This window comes from Propithecus coquereli, unplaced genomic scaffold (genome assembly GCF_000956105.1).
Source record: "Propithecus coquereli isolate 6110/MARCELLA unplaced genomic scaffold, Pcoq_1.0 Scaffold43, whole genome shotgun sequence".
Taxonomy (NCBI): domain Eukaryota; kingdom Metazoa; phylum Chordata; class Mammalia; order Primates; family Indriidae; genus Propithecus; species Propithecus coquereli.
The window spans coordinates 587,059-610,336 of record NW_012150063.1 but is presented as its reverse complement, the minus strand read 5'-3'; the positions used below and the strand labels follow the sequence as shown (position 1 = coordinate 610,336).

The 23,278-nt window shown below is 47.9% G+C and overlaps 1 protein-coding gene across 1 annotated transcript in view; it reads left to right on the top strand.

The window, feature by feature from the left end:
- Window positions 1–21,691, top strand: part of PRKCE (protein kinase C, epsilon) — a 485,500-nt gene extending 463,809 nt beyond the window's left edge. Inside the window, exon 15 of the mRNA XM_012653873.1 lies at window positions 18,477–21,691. Coding sequence (XP_012509327.1) covers window positions 18,477–18,623 — 147 coding nt within the window. The 3' untranslated portion in view covers window positions 18,624–21,691. The remainder of the gene's footprint in view (window positions 1–18,476) is intronic.
- The last annotated feature ends 1,587 nt before the right edge of the window (window positions 21,692–23,278 follow it).

Sequence of the window (23,278 nt, the reverse complement as noted above, 5' to 3'; positions counted from 1 at the left end):
TGATCACACCACAGCACCCCAGCCTGGTGACAGAGCAAGACTCTGTCTCTAAAGATAAAATAAAATAAAATAAAACACTAATGGGAAAACTCACATGAATTTTCATCCCCCTCTAACCAACTCAGGGTTAACCCCCGGGTATGGGTACCTGCCTAGCTCAGATAACAGCAGTGAGGAGAGCTCTGTGCTCTGTAAGCAGAGTCAGCTTGACCACAGGCAGAATAGATTGTCACCCACAAGAGATCACTGGAGAGCCACTGGGAAGCTAGGTATGTCCCCATAGAGGTGGTCCTTCTATTCTTGGGGAAAAGGGGTCCATCGCAAGACAGGTGAGGCATTCCTTGGGCTTAAGGCGTCATATGCTTTGAGGACATATCAGATGCCTTCCTAGGACAGCCGGGAAAGAAAGGGCTCAGACAGAGGGAGGAGGCAAAGCTGGTTTGGAGCCCAACACTGAGAAGCAGTAGCCAGGACAGGGGATCGCAAGCAGCCAAGGATGGTGTGAGGTTCTTAGATCCTGTATCTCAGCGACAGACTCCAAGTCAAGGGACAAACACTGTGAGAAGGGAAGGGACCAAATCTATGAACAAACATCCTCAGCTTTATAATTTGGTAGCGGCCTCAAGGGGCTTTAAACACTGGGCTTGTGTTTAAATAAGTAAGGAAGCCAGATGCGCAGGTGCCCCTAATCTGGTGAGGCTAAAGACCTCCAGGGTGATTCTGTCCAGCACGTGGGGCCTGGGAGGGAGCTGCAGGGCTGCTGTGTCTTGGGCCAGCTCCACTGCCTCCTGAGCCACGCCCTGTTAGCATCACACCAGAGTGCCACCATCCCCAGGGACCTGCTGACTGCACTGAATCTGCATAGCCCAGGGGTGTCCTGCCTGTCTGATTCAGGGAGGAATTGGTTTTGTCAGGTGGTAGGTGCTGGAGGTGAGGTTAAGAGCGGACATGTCACCCAGGCTAGGACTAACAAAGAGCAAAGACACAATGGCATGTTTCTCCAGAGCCCTTCTGTGGCAGAACTTGCCCAGGGTGTCTCGGCTGCAGGCTTGGGGTCCCTGGTTTCCTTCCCCACAGCAGAGGCTGAGGATGCATGTGGCAGCAGAACAGCTGTTGGGTCTGACTTCTGTCCCCTCCACAGGAGCCTCGCCCCCCTGGAGATATCACCACGGAGATTGTCCAGATTCCTAGCTGGAATTTGGCCTTTGGTCAGGTTCCATCACATACCTCAATTGGCTGCCATCCCCTGCAGGCTTTCGGCTTCTTGAGATGTTTGCTAAGCTGAGGTTTCTGTCCCCGGGCTCCTAAGCCTTCCTGCCTAACCCCTGCCCTGACTGCCCCACTGTCTTAGTCTCACCAGGTTTCCTGACTTCAGGTCAACACCACCTCGTGCTAACGCCACTCAGCACGATTTCCAGCAGGCCCTGCTTCAGTGTGGAGATTTTCCTCTCATTGGTCCTCCCCGCTCTCTTAGGTATTCTCCCTCCTCCCACTTGCTTTTCGGTGTTCTTTCTGTCCACCCTCTGTCCACACACATACTCAACTGATTTTGTGCTGGTGATATGTCATCAACACCAAACCAAAGATTTGCACCGTTGTGGAGTCAAATCAATTTTCGGGGGGTGGCTTGCTTCAGGGTAAGGGCACATGGTGGTGGGGATGTTTGGTGTCAGGCACCCCAGCAGTGGGGGTGGGGGGAGTAGGAAAGCCAGCAAGGCTGGAGCCAAAGCCTTTGATACTGGAGAAAATCTCCAAGCATACAGTTCACTAGTCTGTCCTATTAGAGATTTTGCCCCTAGATGGTGGCACTATCTAATTGCCAATAAAAACACATTCAGCTTTTGTGTTACAGTGGGCTTGCATTCTTTTGGGACTGTAGGGGACAGAGTGATGTGTTCAGTGTGGCCGAAGGGCAGCATCTGACCGTGCAGGTCTTGGGGATGTTCTGCTCACTGCTGGCTTCCCTCCTGTGGGCCCGTCCCCTCCCCCCAAACGCGTCAGGCTCTGAGATTCTGGCTCCCAGGGCTTCAGCACTGGAACGGGGGGAAGCCAGTGTAGGAGGGGGAGACTTGCCTCCCCAGAAACCTAGCTGTCCTCAGTGGGAGCCAGAGGCAACGAGGGAAATGCTGGCTGAGTAAACTTCTCTTGTGTACGTGTTCTCTCTTTTCAAGTTTGCTTCAGTGTGAATGTCCCTCTTTAAGGTAAGGCCTCCAGAGTGGGGAGTCTCTCCAGGTAGGTGAGCGCTCAGGCCCGGTGACACAGAGGTCCCTTCCAACCTCATGATCCGTTTCCATCCAGCCATCCGCACAGCATGGCGGGACCCCCGAGGGAGGCCTCTCCTGCATGCTCCTGCATGACCGGGCTGTGCTGACAGAAAACCTGGGAAGTGGGCTCGAGACCCTCACACCTCACCAACTCAGCAGCCTGAGGAGGAGCCCTGATGAATAGGCAGCCCCTTCCCCCAAAGCCAGCCCACCTGCTCAGGGACCACCTGAGAGCACGGGGCAGAAGACCGTTAGATGCCATCCTCATCCTCCATCCTGGCAGAGCAAGGGAAGGAGCGTGGCTGGGTCCTACGGCCCTTCCTGAGGACACAGCCCTGGATGGTGTCCGTCCCATAGGGAGAGCCCTTACCATCCAATAGGCTACAAGATCCTTCACACAGCCAGGGCTCTGGCCCAGGGGTGGAGGACATCGGAAAAGTCCAGAAATATGTTTTTGGTAGTTGGCCCAGGTGGCAGCATGGTACAGTGGACAAGATACTGGCTTTGACTCCAGAGAGACTTGGGTGGGAATGAAATCGTTATCACAGGATCGCCACTTGATGCTGAGAAGCCACCTCGCCCCAGCTCCTTGAGCCCCAAACTCCTTATCTGTAAAATGGGATGAGACAACTTCCCTCTTAGAATTCAAACAGCGTTAGATCACAGACCTGAGCTCCTTTGTGCACTGTGGACTCTCAGTACATTTTAGTTTCTCTCTCTGCATTCATCGCCTCCCACCCCAGCCTGGTAAGGCCCCCTTGCTCTCATCCCAAGACTCCAAGAAGCAAGAGTTAAGGGTTGCAGGAGGCGGTGTGGTATTTGGAGGCTGGGTTTTGGAATCAGATGCAACCAGGTTCTAATTTGGGCTGTGGGATCTTGGGAAGGTCCTCGCCTCTCTGAGCCTCAGTCTGCTGACCCATAGAATGGGGATAATAAGTATACACCACCCAGCGTTGCTGTGAAGAGTAAACAGACGTTATTATGTGAAATGCTTAGCACAGTGCCTGATATCCACTGAGTGCTTGGGTGGTGTGGACGCTGACATGAGGGGAACGGTGGGGGTCCGAGGCAGAGGGAGGCCGGACTAGATAATACTCCTGTTCCCAAGGGGCACAGGGGCTGGAGTTCAGACAAGGGGATGCACCATCCAGGAGGGCACCAGCTGTTACAAGGCAGAAAGGTGTCTGGTTAGGAGCACAGTTCAGAGATGGCTGGGGAAGGTGCAGGGGCGTCATTCTAGCACAGTCACTGGTCGGAGCTGGGGGGTACAGGAGGAGGGAGGTGCTGTGAGAGCGTGACTCACCCCAGGTGCTAGCATCCCCCGGCTTCTTTGCTTCTCGGGATGACACCCCAACTTCACCAAGTCATCAGTGCCCCCTTCTATTCCATGAACTTGTGCACCACCTTTATATTTCCTGCCTTCATTCTCAGTAGTGTTTTGCTCGGCACAACTGCAAGGCTGTCAGAGCCCCAGCCCTGAAATGGTAGTGGTCACCAACGAGACCGGGTTCCAGCATAGCAGGTTCCCAAATATTTCTGAGCTAAACAGCCTCGGTGGAGAGGCTTTGACCCTGCACAAGAGATTTTGCTGTCTGAGAATTCTGACTGCGGGAGCACTCCTGTGGCCTGGGGTAGGAGCATTGGCTGACATGACATTTTAGAGCCCTATCCCCACCTCCACCCAGGGAGGAATTTGAGCCCTGGGGTGGGCTGGCCTGGGCTTGGTGGGGCATTTCTATAAGCTCCTGAGTTTTCCTTTGAGACTTAATGGCTGTTAAGTTGGGCTAGGCCTTCCTGGGTTCATCAAACTATCAATTGTTGGATTTCATTTCCTTGCTGCCCCACCAGCACTTGGAGTAACACAGCCCACCTAGGAGCATGAGAAGACTTGCTAGGCCATGCCTGATGGAAGGAGAGGAGAGCAGGAGAAATCACGGAAGGTTTTCCAGAGGAGCTGGGCCTTGGCAGAGAAAGCTGGGAAGGGTTAGGAAGGGAGAAGGGGACAGGCAGGATCTAGATCAGGTCTAATCAACAGGGATTTATTGAGCATATATTTTGTGCCTTCTGTGGAGCCCTGGAGGGGAAGGTTGACAACAGCAGGAAAAGAATCCCCTACCACTGCCCTAACGCTTCCGCCTTAAGAAGCTTAGATGGCAGGAGAAGACTTGGTAACATGAGATGCTTAAGGAATGATAAGCAGTAAAGTCAAGTCCAGGACCTGGCTCCAAGCAGGGTGCACATTTGGAAGAGGAGTTTTGAGCTTTGCCTCTCAAGTTTAGAGGCCAGAGGGTGAGAGACGGCATGAAGAAGCAGCCCCCACCCCACCCCAAACAGCCTGGGAGTGGGGGCCTCTGGGGCCTGGATATGTGTCAGGCCACTTCCCACCCCTGGTCTTGCAGAACACCCCATCTGGGGCCCTCCTGTCCCTCTCTGTGATAGTACTAAAGGGCGGTCCAACAGCCAGAAGCAGAGGGTCAGTGGTCACAGGCTGGTTCATGCGTGTCAAAGTAAGGGCAGGCAGAGCCTCAAAGCTTCCCCGCAGAGGGGCTCAGCCTCCAGCCAGCATTTGCTATTGGAAGGGTACAGGCCCCAAGGGGCATTTTTCAAGCTGACAGGGTTCCCTTCCCACATCAACCTCCAAGTTTAGGACCTTAAATCTCCAAGGGCACATCTGTCATGGAGGAAAGAAGCTCTGGGGAATCCAAGTTAGCATTTAGGGTGCCCAGTGCCCTGTTTATTTCCTGTTATTTGTGCTTGTGCTCAAGGGGAGGGAGTGGTAACAGAATTGGATTTGGCCTACACTGAACATTCAAACATTATTTTAGGATTCTTGGATTTGACAAATGCATATTAGGTTTGCGAAGGTTCGTTAAGGTTCCACATCAACCTCAGTCTCTTCAAAGGGAGAAGGCCTGGTCACTTAGCTGTGGCCACTTGCCCTGCATGTTGTTCTGGGACCTACTGCACCTTAAAGGAGGTCGTCTTGGAGAGCAGAGCTTGGATGTCAAGGGAGAATTTCAGGTGTGTGAGCCCATCTGAGCACGGAAGAGGGACCAGAATGTCTGGGCCAGTAAAATATGAAATCTACTTGCCCTAAGTAGGGAGATGGGAAGATAAGGCCTCCAGAGTGGAGCTTATCAACTGAGATGACTTAGAAAATAAACCAGACCTTGACTTGGGGCTTTCACTGAACTCCTTCCTCCTCCCTGCAGCAGCTGGCATCTCAGCTAGTGTTTGGCAGCAGCAGGATCCGCAGTCTTTCTGGGGAGGCATGGTAGATTCGGACTACCTGGTGTGTGGGTGTTCCACCAAATTGAGAATATACTCACCCCAAAATATGGCATTCCAGAGTTAAACACCCAGCCCGTATCTCAGGCTGTGAGCTAACGGGAGGCGCTGGACAGAGCTGGGTGCTGATCCCTGCTGTCACAATCTCTGAGACCCTGAGCATGTCACTGACTCTCTCTACTTCCTTCCTGTAAAATGAGGGAATTAAGTAATCCCTAAGATTTATTTCATCCTCAGCCGTGTCAACATGCGCCATAAGGGTGGGGATTTGTAGGGTTTTTTAATCAACTTTATTCCAATAAAATTTACATGGAGTAAAATGCACCCATTTAAAGTGCACATTTTGATGTATTTTAAAAATGTATCCACCCATGTAACCACCAGCACAACGAATATATAGAACATCTACATCCTCCCCAAAAGTTCCCTCGTGCCCTTAGCCCCAGGCAACCCTGCTCTGCTTTCTGTCACCGGAGATTAGACTTGTCTTTGCCAGAGTTGCATGTAAATGGAGCCACATAACATGCACTTTTTCGTGTCTGGCTTCTTTCACTCAGCATCATGTTTTTGAGATTTGGGACTTAAATTTTTAACCTTTTATTATGGAAAATTTTGTACACATACAAAAGTAGAGAGAACCGTTTAATGAATCCTTGTGTGTCCGTCACCTAAGGTGAACAATTCGCAATGCCTAGTTAATCTATCGAGGGAGGGAGTCATATCTGTTTTGTTCACAGGTGTGTCCCCAGCATTTAGAACAATTCCCAGCACATAGTACGTATTCAGTCTGTATTTGTGGAATGAATGAATGAACTCTGTAGCTCTGTAATGTTTTTCCAGCTCCATCTTTAAATTATTTTCTTACTTTTTATGGCCCAAGATCAATTCCAGTATATGCCTGGGAATTTGAGGTCATAAGGCCCTGCATAAGGAAGGCTGAAATTATTGTTGAATGGTGAGGGAAGGAGGGTGACCTCATCCTGACTTGAGAGGCACATACATATTAGAATGTTTGTATTAATAGTTCCCGTTTCAAAGCCAACAGGCAGTGCAATAATAAATCCTGGGCCAAGAGAACTCTATCTGGAACATTTTCATAAATAAGGGCGGGGGAGAGATTGGTGCATGTAGGAACATGGACTTTGCCAGGACCAGATTGGAAAAGTTTCTTCTTTGGGTACCAAAAATATGCCTGGAATAGCTAAACTCTAGCAGCTGTTGACAATGACACTGCTTTGAAAAGTAGATGATAAATGGAAAAGGGCCCCCAGTTAGAAACAGAGTGAGTCCAGGTTGCCACTGTTTGCCTGCCCGCTCCCGGCTGGGGACATGGGCGCCAGATGCATCACCAGGCTTGGTCCTGCCGCCGCATGCCCTGCTATGCGGGGCCAGCTCACGTTAGAGCCTCAGTCAGCAAGCTCGGGCCCCAGGCGAGCCCTGGCAGGCAGGGTGCTGCATCCTCCCAAGCTTCTGATTCCTGGAAATCCACATAGCCTTTTCTGCATCATGTTCAGTCTCAGGCACCCTGAGGTGCCCCTTTAGTGGGTTGTAAAATCAATTTAGTGAATCAGGTGCAAAAAAAAAAAAAAAAAAAGCTGATGGATAGGATAGGGTGGAATAAAAACGATAGAATGGAATATAGCCTAGAACACCAAATGCATCACATACAGTGGAGATAAAGTATAGCTTGCTAAATCTTTTCCTGGGGCTGGCGCACTAGGTTATAAATAAAATGTAGCTCTTATTGTTGGCCATAATACACAATTTCAAAGGGCCATGCCCCTCTTCACCTCTGGTATCAGAGAAATGACCCCAAAAGGCTTAGTGGGGATGGTGGCCTCTGCACCATGAGGGGTACATGGCAGGATGCACTTGTTTGTTTTAACACAGCAGCCCCATTATTGACAGAAACCACTGAACTGGTACCTGGTGCTGGCTACAGTGTTTTGTGCCTTTGCACAGATGGCCGCATCGATGCCTCCCAGCAGTTCGCAGTGGGAGGCAGGATGGCACACGCCAGGGACACAGGCCTCAGGGTCAGAGCAAGCTCAGTTCAAGTCCTCACCCCACCTCTTGCTGGGTCTGCGCATACCTTGGGAAAGCTGTTTAACACCTCCGAGCCTGTTTCCCCATCTTTGCAATGGGGATGTGGCCGAATCGCCTCTCTGTAGGGTGGGTGTGCGGTTAGAAGATTTGTGCAATGACAGCACCTGGCGAAGTCTCCGTCTGAGCTTTGTTATTTTTTTCCACCTGAGGCTGTCACAGGCCCTGGCCTGGTGCTGGAACTACAGGTAGATGTCCGTGTGGAGCTCCCGTCTAGTGGAGAAGCCAGCGCCTACCTGAGCCATCATTTATCCCTCGTTACCAGAAGTGCCAGGAAAGAGAAGGGGGAGGAGAGTGTCAAGGTACAGGAGGGGACTAGCCTGGCTTTGGGGGTGGTTCCCCCAGAAAGGGACATTTGCTTTCCCACATGGCAGCACCAGACCGTTCTCTTTAGTAGCCTCAGGAACAGTTTCAGAGCCCGTTTGCAGTGTTTGAGAGGGAAACAAACCCTCCTACACTCTCATTTCTGCTCTTGGAGGGGTAGTGGGCTCCACTGCAGAGAGAAAGCCCATTGCTTTCTGCTGTCCCCTGGCAACTCCCAGGGTCTCCTCAGTTAGCCAGTAGCCTGACAGCCTGGGCTGAGCTGGGCTCTGCTGGAGACAGACGCCCCAGGCCCTTCTCACCCCCAGTGCTTCCAGCCATGCTGGAAGCCAAGACTCCTGGGCCACGTAGGGACACCTCCAGGCCATGTATAAACCCCAGACTGGATCTCCACAGGGCCAGTGTGCGCTGTGTGGACAACGTGGACTCGCTGTAATCATGTGGCCCCCAATGCCTCTTAGCTGGAATTTGTGCTTTATGTTTTTGTTACCAAATTTTAGAGTCAACTGGTGTCGCAGCCAAAGCTGTGCATGCATGTGGGCCTGGAGGGCCTGGGAGGGTCTGAGGAGCAGGAATAAGCACCACCCTTGAGCACTGCCCAGAAATGCCTCCCTCCCTAAAAAGAATGGAGAAATGATGTGTTTGGGGCTGATGCTTTGAGGTAATTGTCTTCACCTGCACTTAGATGACTCCCCTGGAAAGAGCCTAGATGCACAGTCTGCATCTGGGGGACTTTCTCAGCCATTTTCATATGGGACACGCCAGCCTTCCTCACAGAGCGCCGTATGGTCGCTGAGGCCAGAGGGATGTGCTGTGCTGGGGACCACTGTGGTCTGAAAGACTAAAGCCAAAGGGGACATTTCAGGTCCCGAAAATACTTCTCAGTGCTGGCTTCTCTATGTGGATTCCTCAGAGTTATTGTACCACGGAGAAAGTCAGGATTTTTATAAGGGAAATGTTTAAATCAGTGGTTCTTAACAGTGGAGTTAGTACCCCCTTTGGGAAGCTGATACAGTACCCTCTCCAGGAAAATCCAAGTACGTCTACACATGCAACGCACTTGTTTGCAAGGTTCGTGGAAACCCTGGAGTCATTCTCTGGGATGGGGTTCGGGAAACTACAGCCCATGGACTAAATCTGGCCTGCCACCTGTTTTCCTGCAGCTCAAAAATAAGAATGCTTGCTTGCTTTCTTTTTTAACATGGTTGAAGAATACCTTTCGTGACTCATGAACATTCTATGAAATTCTAACATCAGTATCCCTAAATAAAGTTTCATTGGAACCCAGCCACGGTCATTCATTTACATATTGTCCTTGCTGCTGTTGTGCTGCCATGGCAGAATGGGGTGGCTATGATAGAGACCCCGCAAAGCCTAGAGTATTTACCATGTTCCCTTTCACAGAAAAATTTGACAACTCTTATTCTAGGGATGGGAACCCTGGTTAAGAAGCCTTGCTTTAAATTCTTTACTTTTGCTTAAGATGATGGAGCCATAGAATTTAGAGGTAGAAGCAGCTTTGAAAATTGCCTTGGAAAGCTCCTTCCTTTACAATGGCAGATGAGGAACATGTTGCCCACTTCTGTGGGTGCAGAATCCCCCAAGGAGTTGTGTCTTGGGCCTTCCTTTCCTTCTGTAGGTTTCTAGATGGGCACTGCCTTCCAAACCTTCCAGTAGTTGCCCTGAAGTTTTGTCTAAAGGCATCATAACAAGCATTGGAAGTTTGGTGGCAACTTCTTTATAACAAGGATACCTACCCGCTCTATGATAGAGACCCCTGGGGACTGTGGCTATAGACCCCATCTAACTCACAGACAAATTGTAGCCAGCTAAACACCTTTGATCACTGAAATATTTGCCACGTGCAGGGAAGGAGGTTGGTGTTAGCTAATAAGTGAAGTTGATTTTTTTTTTGCTTTTTCTAAAGTAACTCTTCAAATGGAATTTGTAAAAATATTTATTTTTTATAGTTTAACAAACAATAGAGAGGAGGGAGAGGGGAAGTATTAATAGTTGGATTCCATCAAACAGCTGACTTGACAGAAATCAGCAGTGGTTGATTATGCAGAATGCCTGGTGATCTGACGGACTTTGGTCCATCGTAAGAAATACATTTGTGCATACAGACTGTCTCGGAAAGAGTGAAGCAGCTTTACCTCAGGAGTGTTTTAAAGAGGGGACCAATCGTGTGGGGAAGGGGTGCACTTGGCCTGTGCCTGAGGCCCAGCCACCTCCTTGCTCTGCACACCAGTGACAGAGACAGATGCCGCAGACTGCCGGGCAGTCTCCTTTGGACCCAGGAATGGCCAGAACTGAGTGGCTTTCCATTTTTAGCTGCCATGATGCTAATTATTTGTGCTTAAAGGACAAATGGGTCTTCATATTCATCTCTCCTAAAATGTGTAAGCAAACACCTTTTAAATAGAATAGCACAAAGGCTCCAAACTGGAGGACTGTGAGACCCATTCAGCCAGACCATTTTTTTAATTGAATTAGTTGGCAACGTTTACAAAGTAAGTCAGTCTCTTAAACAATCTCTGGAGTGGGACCCGCATCACAATTGTCCAAAGCTCCCCCAGGTGATTCTAGTGGAGATCCAGGTGAATTACATCTCAGGTTACTGAAAACTCTGCTGTGCCTATTGTGTGGTCATTTGGATATGAGGGGATAGAGCAGTGATACCAAACTCTAGGAGACAGGCCAATAGTCTCCCAGTGTTTAGAAACTGGGAATATGTGGATTTGGGATACTTTGAGATGGATGTTGTTAAAGCAAGTCTCTAGGAGTTTTTAATGAGATGATAATTTATGGACATTTAGGGGGAAAATGGTAATCACGTAGAGCCAATTAACTTCATTTCTAACAGAGAAATGCTGCAGGTATTTTATATCTTTATCCCAGCAAAGCAATGGAAAGAATCTCTTATATCATCCTCATAAGCAAGATGAAAAAAGTGACCGTGGCTGGTTAATTCTTAGTGATAATATCCCCAGAGAGTAGTGGGTGGGACCCAATGTCCCATTTGCAAGAGGGCTGTTGTAGAGGCAGGTCAGAGGGCTCTGGGCCTGACCCTGTCCTAACCAATATTTTTATACATGTCTTAATAGAGAAATTGAAGGCATGCCAATCAAATTTTAGGATGTCATAAGGCTGAAGAATATAGCAGATAAGATGGAGGACAGAATTAAAATGACAATTACGTCCTGTTTTAGAGTTTACCTGGGCTATACCTGTGTGGTCTTATAACCCTCAGAGAGCTAGGTGTACTTGTTATGCCCACTTCCTAGATGAATACACTGAGATCCAGAGAGGTGAGTTACAGAATCATTATCTGTAGTGATCTTGACAGCTAGAAAGAGGTCCCAAAGTAAGAAGAAATCAAGGTTAAGTGTAAAGGATTACTGTTAGATTGAAAAAATCAGTTTCATAAAAATAAGATTGGGGTTTGTATAGGTATGCCAGGGCTGCTGTAGCAGAGTACTGCTGTAGCCACCGCAGCCCAGGTGGCTTAGAAAACAGAAATGTATTGTCCCACAGTTTGGGAGGCTGGAAGTCTGACATCAAGGTGTCAGCAGAGCCGTGCTGCCTCTGAAACCTGTAGGGGAGGGTCTTTCCTGGCCGCCTTGAGCTGCCGGTAGCACAGACATTTGTTGACCTACAGCCGCACAGCTCCGGTCTCCTCACGTGGTCTTCCCTGTGTATGTCTGTCTCTGTTCAGTTTCGCCTTCCTATCAGGACACCAGTCCTACTGGATTAGGGCCCACCCTACTGATCTCATCTTACTTTGATCACATCTGCAAAGACCTTATTTCCAAGTGAGGTCACAGTCTGAAGTGCGGGGGTGTAGAAGAACTTCACACAGCTTTTTTGGGAGACACAGTTCAACCCATGACAGGGTTAAATTGGATCAACACCACTAAGATAGCATCAATGTTTTATTAATAGCTACTTAAGAAATGATAAAACATTGATACTATCTTAGACAAACAACATCAATTTAAGTGCTCCCAGCATGTTGAGGGTAATGCCACTACACTTAGCACTGCTAAGACCACAGAGTCAGGAATCGAACAGTCAGCTCCAGCCACCACCTTCTAAGAAGAACATGGATGGAAAAACAATAGGGCGCTGCCAAGAGCTCCTGGCAAGATTGGTGCTATAGAAAGTTCCATAGGCAGCCCAGTGCCAAGCAAGCTTTCTGTAGGTTTTGCCCTGTTTTCTACAAAGAAAATCCAAAATTATGAATAATTCTTGGTTAACAAAATTGTAAAGGGGGAGAAAGATGAAGGATTATGTTCAGAGACATTTTTAACCTGAGAGTTAAATTCTGTTCCAACCCTTTTTTGCCAGGCAAGGCACTAACAGTGATACTTTGCTTATTCCATTTAACTTAACACGTCACTGTGTATAGAAGCACGTACACGTACTCTCTGTGAATTAGAATGTGTGGGTATAATGAATGTATGTATCTATTAATATGTTAAGGTCTAGTTAATCGATGTTGAGATGACATTCTAATTTTTTAAATTCTTTTTCTTTTAGAATATTATTTAAAAGAGAAAAGTGGAGCTTACATAAGAATACTGACATTTCAAAGCTAGGAGGGATTTGGGGGTTGACTTACAGTGAATAAAATTATTTCTAGCAAATGAACATTAAGTGTCTGCTGTGTCTCCTGCCTTGTGGTAGATAGAGGGCCCTGAGAAGGGAACATGACACACACATGATATCAGAAGGGACCACATGCATGAACCAGGAGCTGGGAGCAGGGTGAGGTAGGATGAGGCTGGTGTCAGGGGAGATGTAAGGGGGAGTCAGAGCCTGACACGTGACATAGAAGGAAGTAGTGTGTTGGAGACCACGTAGAGACAGTATGTCCCCTAGTTCTGGGCATACCCATGAGGCAGAGGTCCCCTGGCTTGGGGTCACTCTGCTACTTATGCTCTTGCTGTCACACCAAGCAGAGTTGAAGAGGAAGGCAGGGACTAGCAAGGCGGTGACATAAAAGCCAGCCCCAGGCTCTAGCCTGTAAGATGAGGGAATTTTCTCAGTGCTGTAGGACAAAGTCACCTGCTGATCTGGTCATCAGATGAAGACAGAAGCAGCAATCGCTGGCTGCTGCAGAAGCTCTGTTTACGACTGCAGCGTGGGGAGGGCTGTGAGAGGTTCTGCCGGCCAGACAGGACGCGAGCATCTGGGCTGCCGGCCCGTCTCCATGCGGGGCCCAGCCGCTGCACCCCCAGGCCTCAGCAGAGGCCTGATTTATAAGGCGGCCCAGTGGCTTTTCTTCTCAGATGCAGTCTCTCAGAGGGATCTGGGTGGCCTGAGACTCTGTTTCCTTAAGTTCTACCTCCCTCTGCCACTGCAGACACCAGAAATGTGTCCTCCCCCAAATGTCAGCCCCAGGTCTCTCAAATCCGAGACCTTGTTTCTGAAGAGATGCCAAAGGGCACAGGAATGCTGTTTTCCCCTGACACCAACCACAAGGGTCAGGGACATACCTGCCAAGTCTTCAAATGCATCTGTCTTGATGGAATGTTCCCTAACCCCAGTTGAACCTGTTTCTGTTTCTATCTCGTATCAGCAATTAGAGAACTCTGGTGACCCAAGTGCTGGCAGAAGAAACCCCTTGGGGCCTGGCGACGATCCGGGCTGCCTTGCTCCAGGCCCTGCATGAATCAGACCTCAACCTTCTCCCTCCTCTCTGCCTCCACTTCCCCAAATGAAAAAACCCTCTGGCAGGATAGCGGCCCCTGGCCCTGAACCCAGATCACTTTACTGGCTCTAGATAAAGTGGCAGCAGAAGAGGTGTATTTATTAATTTTTTCTAGTAGATGTCTATCGAGTGCTCAGGATGTGCCAAGCATTGCACTAGGCTGGGGATAGAATGAGTTCAGCCCTGTCCCTGCCTGCAAGGAGCTACAGGTTAGCTGAAAGGAGGCAGCTCCTCAATGTAGTAAGTGCTGTGACAAGTGAGGAGAGAGTCAAGCCAGTCTGGAGGGGACAAGGAGGCCTTCCTTACATCGAGGTAGGGAAATTGAGTAGACATGGGGCAGAAGGCAAGGAGGGGAGAGGGTGTTCCAGGCAGAGGGCATCTGTGCAAAGGCCTCTGGGAGGAAGTGGACGAGTCCAGAGAACCTCGTGTTTCTGCAGCACGAGGAAGATGAAGCTTGGGCACTAGGCAAGGACAGGATCCTGCCGGCTTTAGAAGAAGGTGCGTGTATCCTGGAAGCAGTGGGGGGCCATGGAAGGATCTCAGTTACTAGAGGAAAGCAGGATGCTCAGGCAGGCCCTGGTGCAGCACTAGTTCATGATCTGGAGGAGTATGGAGGAGGGTAAGATTCAGTCCCGACCTTCTAGAAGCTCATCGGTGGCAGATCACATGAACTGTGTTGATTAACAACCAAGCTGTACATAATGCACGTACCTGAGTACACGTTCACGTGAGTGCTAAGATTCGGTGGCAGGGTAGAAGCTCACATCTATTGGGTGCTTGCTATGTGCCAGGGTCTGCAGCAAGGCACCTGAAGTCACACGTCACTTAGTCCTCAAAGGAACCTATAGGGTGCCTATTGCCACCTGCATTTTATAGATGAAAAAAAACCAAAGCTCAAAGAGGTTAACCTCCCAGTGTCATATAACCAGGAAAGGATCGTACCAGGATACAGGGTCAGCCAGTGATGTTTCTCCTACTCTGTGCAGCCTTCCCTAAGTGTGGGCCACAGGTTGTAGGCGAGGCCTCCTGGGGGAGGTAAGGTCTGCAGAGTTAGAACGTTGTTTCCTTTGTCCCAGCGTCATCTCTCTGGCTGTGCAGAGTGTGCTGAGAGTCTGGCATTTAGGCATTAGGGGAGGCATGTGGATCATGGGGGGGTCAGGATAAACAAGTGTCTCTGAGAGTTTGTCCCTCAGAACTCTGGAGTCGAGGCTTGTGCCTGCTCTGAGGGAGGTAGCAGCTTTTCAAAGAATAAAGTCAGTGAGTAAAAAATATAATCTGCAATCCTTTCCAAAGCTGAGGGTGCTGTGCTGCCTACACGTCGTTAATAGGGGATAGGTTTTCCAAGAGATATTTGCTTTGGAGAACCTCCCAGGCCTCTAATGCTAACAGTCAGGAATTGCACATACTGGGGATGTTGGTTATTTGAATTGGGAATGGATAACTGACATGTACCTAAAATGTCTCCAAGGAAAACAGGGCAGGGGTCAATTTGTGTAGGGACGTGAGTAAACCAGGTCTCGAAAGCACAAAGAATGGCATGTTCTCTAAATGCCACACATGAGTCTGGGACCCCTGAGAATCCTGTAGCTGAGCTCGGTGGCTCTCTAAGCTAGCCTGCCATGGAGCTAGAGGTCCTCTGGGAACGACATCCCTAGTTGTATTGGCTAGTTGTATTGACTGAGCCTGGGTCCCTGGTACACAATCAAGTTGTGTACACAAGCAAGTTGTGAAATTCAGACATCCCATAGCATCTAGCTTTTCATTACTATGCCCAGTCAACCTCAGGAAATGGAACCAGTTTCTACAACTAATAGACACTAATGACCAGTAGGTGAAACACAAATAATTAGGTAAACAGGGAGCCAATGCTAGGGAGTTTACGGGTTTTCCGAGGTTCTTTATACATGTGCTCCCCTTGTTAGCAACTAGTTTAGAGGGAGCTGGGAAGGAGGTGTCCCTGCCCCTGAGAATACCGTAGACCTGGACGTGGCCTATTCTTAGTGGTGGCACTGATGAGGTTTTCCTCCTCTCTTTCTGGACTCTTTTCCTCACCCTGCTGCCACCCCTACTGCTCCAGTGCTGGTGTGGGTGGCTCCCAAGACGATACTGGGAACAGCTGCCTTCCCACCCCAGTCCTTGCCTCTGGCCTCATTTCACCAGCACACAGGGCCTGTACTCTGTGGCCCTCCTCAATCAGTGAATCTATCCTTCGATAGAGATCTTCAGAAGAGACGTCACCACACCCTTTCCCCAGGCACCACCCGCCAGCGTCCAGTGTGCCAATGTGCGTCACTGTGGGGATGGTCTTTGTTCCTCTCTCAAGTCCCTCTCCAAACAGGACCCTCCTTTTCCTCTTGCTCTGTACACACTGGAGAAGGGGAACAGAGAGTCCTCCTGCCCTAGGCAGTCATCCTGGCAGAGATGACCACTCCTGAGCTGTCCCATCTCAAGGGGTAACACAGGTGTCCTTCAGCTACCAGTTGTATTTCTGGAAATCCCATGGGTTTTCTGTGTCTCCCTTCTGTCTCCTTTCCAAGGTCTTTGAGACCTACTGAACTGTGTGCAGCTCAAGCTCAGATAGAAGACACCAAGAAGAACTGGTGATGCTAAAAGATGGCAAAAATTAGCTCATCCCTGTTCCGTGCCATTTGTGATTTTGATCTCAGTCTGAGGCCATTTGAAAACAGACCCCTTGTGCAGCCCACCTGGCCCACCTTCCCCACTATCTCCCCAACCCACAGCCCTCTCCCACCATGCTTGCCCACTAGAAGGTCTTTCTGGCTTTATTTTAGCCTAGGGGCTTCACCTAAATGTCTCCTGGTTGAACGTCAGCCTTGCTATGTCTTCCCATTTCCCCACTGTCCAGATTTCCAGGCCTTCCACACCATGCTGAGACCCAATTTGTGTTCTGGTTCTGCCCTTACCTACTTGTGTGACTGAGCAAGTCACCAAATGTCTTTGAGTCACAGGTTCCTCATTGTAAAATGAGGATTATAACAACTGCCTTTGCAAGATCAAATGAGCAAATGAATGTGGAAATGCTTTGTAAACTGTAAAGCAACACTTTCCAGCTCATGTTCTACAGAACTCTGCTCTCAGCAGAGGTTGTAATAAACTACTCAGGAAAAAAGAAAAAAGAAAGAAAAGTTTTATGTCAAGTTTGAGGAAGGCTAGCCTCAACAAAGAGAACCAGGTTTCCTTACTCTAGAATTTCTCAGAGACTTTAATTTGCCAGTGTTCATGGCAAATTTCCAAGAGCAGAGTACAAAATATAGCTTTGTCTCCAAACCACTTTCTTCATGGACTACTTATTAACATCTCTTAGGTGACTGGTTTCCACGGGGTATAGCATATATTAATATTATTTCTCCTACAAATAACAATGCTAATGTTTCCACAAGATTTATTCCACTATCCAGGTCACTAATCCTGGGTAATACTAGTTAATCAGTGTCTGAAAGAGTATTGCTGGAGTGTCTTCAATCTGCCTGCCATTGTGCTCTGTACCGGGGGGCGGGGGCAGGGAGAGAGGACCCACAGTTGAAGGCCTCTGCTGTTGGACTCCAGCCTTGCCTCCCAACACCCCCACGCTGGACTCTGCCCAGCAGCTTGGCCAACCCATTGTCCTGCGTTTACATCTTTTGTGCTCCTGCCCCCTGCCTTTGTTCTGTCTTTCTCCCTGCCAAGCTGCCTTCCTCCCGTCTCTACCAACACAATTGTGACCCATTCTTCAAGCCTTAGCCCAAGCCCCGACTTCTCCGTGGAAGTTTTCCTAACTAATGCAATGCGTTCTAGACAGGAATACTGACTCTCCAACTCACCACTAAGCCCCTAATGGCAGAGAGCATTATTTATACTTCCTGATTTTCTCCCTAAACCAGGATTTGTTTGTGGATTGGTTGATTTCTGCCCTCTAACACCCCAGAAACCATAAGCCAGTTGAACTTGAGAACTTGAACCTCCAACTAGGTATAGGTCCTTCTGAGCTGGAGAATCAGTAGTGAATTTTCTCACTTCATTCAATAGACACTTATTGCAGGGGAACTGCTGGGAACCCAGGGTTGAATAAGACAAAGTACAAAGTCCCTGCCTTTAAGGAGCTCTTAGTCTAGGCAGGAGCAGAAACACATCATGGCAAGTCAGTATGTTGAGTGGAATAATAGAAAAAATGTGGGAGCACAAAATAGGGTTCATGGTGAGAGCAGGTGGGAGTTGAGGCAGGCTTCCCAGAAGATGGTCCTGCCCCATCCCCATCCTTCTACTTGTAGAGAGGATCCCATATGGAGCAGACATGGCAAGGTTATGGGGGTCTGCCTCTAGGGGAAAAAGACCACCGGAGACACTGTGGGAGGAGGATTCAAGTTTGCTCCCTGGGTCATAGGGAGGGAGGTCTCAGTGAAGCCAAAAAGCTACAGCCGTTGCTGGAAGGGGGTGTGAAATGGGAGCTTTGCATCCCAGTCTCCCCAGACACGCACGTGTGCAGACACACACCCCTGCACACACGCACATACATACAGTCTGTTGGAATCCCACTTCCCTGCTTTTCCATCATATCCTCTCACCCCTTCTTCCTTCTCACCTTGACTCATTCTTCCTCTCCTCTTCTGTCACCTCCTGGTCCTGGGGCCATCCATCGTGACCTCATTGGAACAGCCCCGTGTCTGCTGTCAGTAGCTAGAGGCCCACTTTGGCCACAGGCTGGTCAGCGCAATGCCCACTCCCCGTGGGGGGACCCCAGGAGGGAGGTCAGCGTCAACTCAGTGTTTTCTCTTTTCTTCCCACAGAAAACCAAAAGAGATGTCAATAACTTTGACCAAGACTTTACCCGGGAAGAGCCAGTCCTTACGCTTGTGGACGAAGCGATCGTGAAGCAGATCAACCAGGAGGAATTCAAAGGCTTCTCCTACTTTGGCGAAGACCTGATGCCCTGAAGCCGCTCCAGGTGGAGTTTGCTGATGCTGCAAGAAGGGGTGCCGAGAACATTCCTGTGTTCCAGAGGCTCAGAAAGTCTTGAACTACTTCTCCTCCCCGGAGCCCAGTCCCACGTCCAGTCTCTATTTATTACATTCCCTCACCCCAGGCCACCTCCTCCCTCGCCCACCTGGTGACCAGAAGGCACTCTTGGTTCTTGTCTCACCAGTAACACAGCAGTCAGCTGCACACTCTGCCGTGTTCGGACCGTTGGCAAGCCTGGTTCCACTCCTTAGGGGCTCCTGGCAGTGAAGCAACTTGAGTTCTTGTACCACAAGGAAAAAAAAAAGAAAGCAAACAAGAAGACTCTGGCTCTGCCGTGGGACATAGAATCCTGACTCCCCTCGCTTGTCATCCCTCCTACGCCCTGGCTTGCCACCCTGCCCTTCCGTCCAGAAGAGACAGGTGCTGCTTCTGTGAGGGTCGGCGCCTTCGGGCACGCCCTACGAAGGAGGGAGACGGAGATGCACGGTTGGCTAGCTGTCGGTTTGTTCTGGAATGGCTGACTCTTGCCTGCTTTGGTTTTAGCTGTTGAGCATGCCAAAGTCATGTAAGTTAGTATCTTGTGGAAAAAAAAAAATCACTCCTTGTGGAAAAAGAAATTTGATTTTGAACTCTATTAACATTTGAAAAATAGATTCTTAAATTTGCTTTCTAATTGGCCAAAATATATCAATTCCAATCTGAATACAGGTAGATATTAAAGGGCTAATATACAATGAGAAACCAGTTGTTCAAGGTTTATGCTATCAGTGCTTTCGTGGCACGTGGGGACTGTGAATCGAGAGAAAAGGAAACAAGTAGTAATCCCCATTATTAAAGTTCTCTCTGAACACCAAGGCCACACAGCAATGGCCAAGACCCTGGGGTTCTAGCAAAACTTGGCTCCCAAATTCTCTAAGTTCCTAGCATAAACACTATTTATTTTCTGCAGCGGTGTGTTATTTTTTGCGCACTTCTACAAAATGGTAGTACTACTGTGTCATGGTTTTTAAAAATTAAACATGTAAAATTATGTATGAACTATCTGCTTTGGGAATAAGCAGAATGAGGCTACACATGGGTTACGCAAGGGTATCAGGAGACTGCAAAGCGGCTCGTTTGAAAACTGACAATGTGCAAGATACACTCAGAGGTTTGTTTTTGTGTGACATGCAATGGCAACTCATGTGGACACTATTTAACAGCTGTGATGTTATCTCCTGTAGATATGCTAACAGTGTTACATTCTTTCATTTCCAAGGGTTCTCTGTGGCTTTGTGTATATGTTTCCTGGAGGTCATTCGATTACCTATTTCACTGAACTGATTTAGCAGGGAATGGAATCCATTCCAACTATTGCACGTGGATTTCCCAGCTGCCCCTAAATATATATACTTGTGAGTGGCAAAGTGGCACTAATGAAGCTTTTTGCCTTTTGTACATTTGAGATTTTTGTATATACTGTTTGCTGCAAGGCCTGTGGAATTAATTCATTGAATATAGAGGTATCAACTGCTGCATGTTCAGGCATATTATAAAACTTTAGTCTATGAAAGAATAATTATAATAATGTCTAGGTGCAATACTCTGTACGTGTATTGGTTCAAGTTACCGAGAGATAGGTGTGTTCCTTTTTTTGGGAGGGAGGGAGAGGGGGTTCTTTGTATTGTTTATTTCATTTTGGTTTATTTTAAAAGATGTAAACATATATTAAGCTATATTAAATTTCACGTATACTTCTCCTGTGCTCTATTATTGCCTGATAGAGATGGGGAGAAAAAGGAATGTTTGTGGTGGTAGTTTCAAAGCTTGGACAGTGACGATCTCAAGCCCATGGAGAGTTCGTGTCCATATTCGCATCTGGCTGGTCATAGCCTTTGTTACTAATGATGACATTCAGTTCTCTTTTTTTTTATTTTTTAAAAACTCAGGTGTAATTATTATCTGTTCTTACGATAACTGCAAATATTAAATATTATGCTACATCAATTCATGTGTTTGGCATACCAGTGAAGTGATGAAGAACATTAGATTAATTTAATTTATCTTCGGTAACTTGACATGCTGGGGAGAGACTTCTTCTGGAGTTGAGTACAAGCACAGAAACATCTTCACGGTGGTATCATCTCATTTTTTAAGGAAGACATGACAATACTGCCCATCATACTCACGTGTAACTACTGCTCTGTCTTTCTTCTGCTTCCGTCACCATTATGAACTCTGGACGACCAAGCAAGTTCTAAGTGCAATGCCAAATGGCCTTGGCCCAGGGCTTGGTAGTGTTTGCATGGCAGCGGGGGTTGGGCCCTTTTTACAGGACAACTGGCAATTTTGCTGGGAAGTCAAATACTACATTCCACCCAGCAGCTCTAGGCAGGCAGCCAGCCAGATCCAGAGAGTCTCCCTTGCACACCCAAAGCCAGGCTGGCTGGGATGCCTCTGGCTGATGAAGTTCTCAGGCAGGCAGATTTAAATCCAGCATAGGTCTATAGAAAAAGACTAGTGTGTTCCTCGAGTAATCATTCTTTCATTTTCATTTTCACAAGAGTTTGGAAGCAGACACACTGTTACACTTCCGCCAGTTCTTTCTACTCTTTCCAACACCCACCCCCTTCTCTCTCTCTCAAAAAAAAAAAAAAAAAGAATGCAAAAAAAATGCCAAAAAAATATATGAAGGATAGCTGTTCTCCTGTGTTCTCTCAGTATGGACCTTGTGAAATGGAAACATATTTTTTTTCCTCCAAAGGTGAAAAAACAATGCATTCTTGCTTTAAAAATAAAAAAAAGGAAGGCTAAAAAAAATTACCTCTTTTTAAATTATGTGCAAAATAATTCTGGCTATAAAGTGTATTCAATTTTAGGGATTTTTTTTGTATTGTGATGCTTTATTTGTACATTTTTTTTCCTTTCTGGATGTAATTTTAATCTCTTGCCATTCATTAGTGTTATTTCATTGTAAACATTATTGTGCCAAATGTACTGTATTCAAAAGGATGTGAATGTGTATTGTTTCAGAACCTAATAAATGCAATGACATTAAGTCTTATTTCTCAGTCCCAATAAGGATTTTTATCTACTTTGTGAGAGGCAAAGTGGCACTAATGAAGCTTTTTGCCTTTTGTACATTAGAGATTCCAAAATTCCAAAACCTGGATGTAGTTCTATCTTCCTCCTCTGAAGATGCACAGAGGCTGCCAATGACCATGTCTGCCTACTCCCCTCGCCCACCCCTGCCCGCCTCTCTGCTGCTGGTGCTGCCAGACGGGATCCTGGGGACTTGTACACATCGGATGTGGCTCTCCATGGACGTGGCCTGTCTGCCTTGGGGTGTTGGGGGCTGGCCAAGAAAGCAGAGGGCACTTGTATTTTTATCTTTCCAGAGAAGCAAATGCTGGACCTCCTTGTAACCAACACACATTCAAGCCTTTTTGGGACTCAGTTTCTGGCCTGCTGCTCAGAACTTCAGGAATTAGGGGCCAGGAAACTCCTCCTAGCTTGGGAGCTCCTTGCAGGCTGGCCTGGAACTCGGGCTGGCCAGAGGGGCTCCATGCTTAGCTCGGGCCCACCTCCCCCGCTCAGCCGATATCTGCGGCCATCCTGGTGACTCCTGGGCTCTTGGCTCTGGGGCTCCTTTTCCGTCATCCCATTACTGCTGCCCTGGTTCTGCAAGGCGGCTCCTCTTCTTTCTCCAACACAGATTTTTCAACAATGTTTGAAACTCACAAGTACACTCTCGAGTACACCAGAAATTTCAATTGACCAAAACTCCTCCTTCCCTAAAAGTTATGGAAATGATTGCAGCTTTACTATTTGTCATCCTAAGGTAAGGGGGTGGCCTAACTTGTCACTCTTTCAGCCCACAAAGCCACTTCTTCTTAAGTCCTCCAAGGCTTTGGTGTGTCATCCAAAAAGGCCTTTACCCTCATAATGTTCACCCTCTCAGCAACATCGATTGCCTCCCAGGAGATGTAAGCATGAATTTCCACACACACCCCAAGAAAGTCGTGTTTATCACACATTTTTCTCTCCGATTCAGGCAGCTCTTTCTAGGTAAGTGACCACCCAAGGAGAAGCAAGCTTCCTACTGGCTTGTCTGTCTTTTCGTGAATTTAAACAAAAATTAGAAGAAACATTTTACTCATAAAAGTAGAGGATAGAACGGTAGTTGCCAGGGCCTGGGGACGGGGAGATGTTGGTCATGGGGTATAGAATTCTGGTTAGGATAAGTTCTGGAGATCCATTGTACAGCATGGTGACTATGGTTCACAATGCACTGTGGATTTGAAAATTGCTACGAGAGAAGAGCCTAAATGTTCTCACCACAAAAAATAGGTATGTGAGGTGATGGACATGTCAATTAGCTTGATTTAATTATTTCACAATATGTGTGTGTGCGTGTATATATATCAAAAAATCACTGTACACCATAAATGTATATAATTTTTCTTTGTCAATTATAACTGAATAAAGCTGAAAAAAAATCAGGAGCAACAAAAGCCATTCTAGGAAGGTCAGAAGACATCTGCAAGCATGTCACTGAATGAGATATGACCAGTCTTTTCTTCCCTTGCCTAGTGCCCTGGCAGAGAATAGCTCCGAAGTCCTGGAGGTGAGGGAACTCATCCTCTCAAAT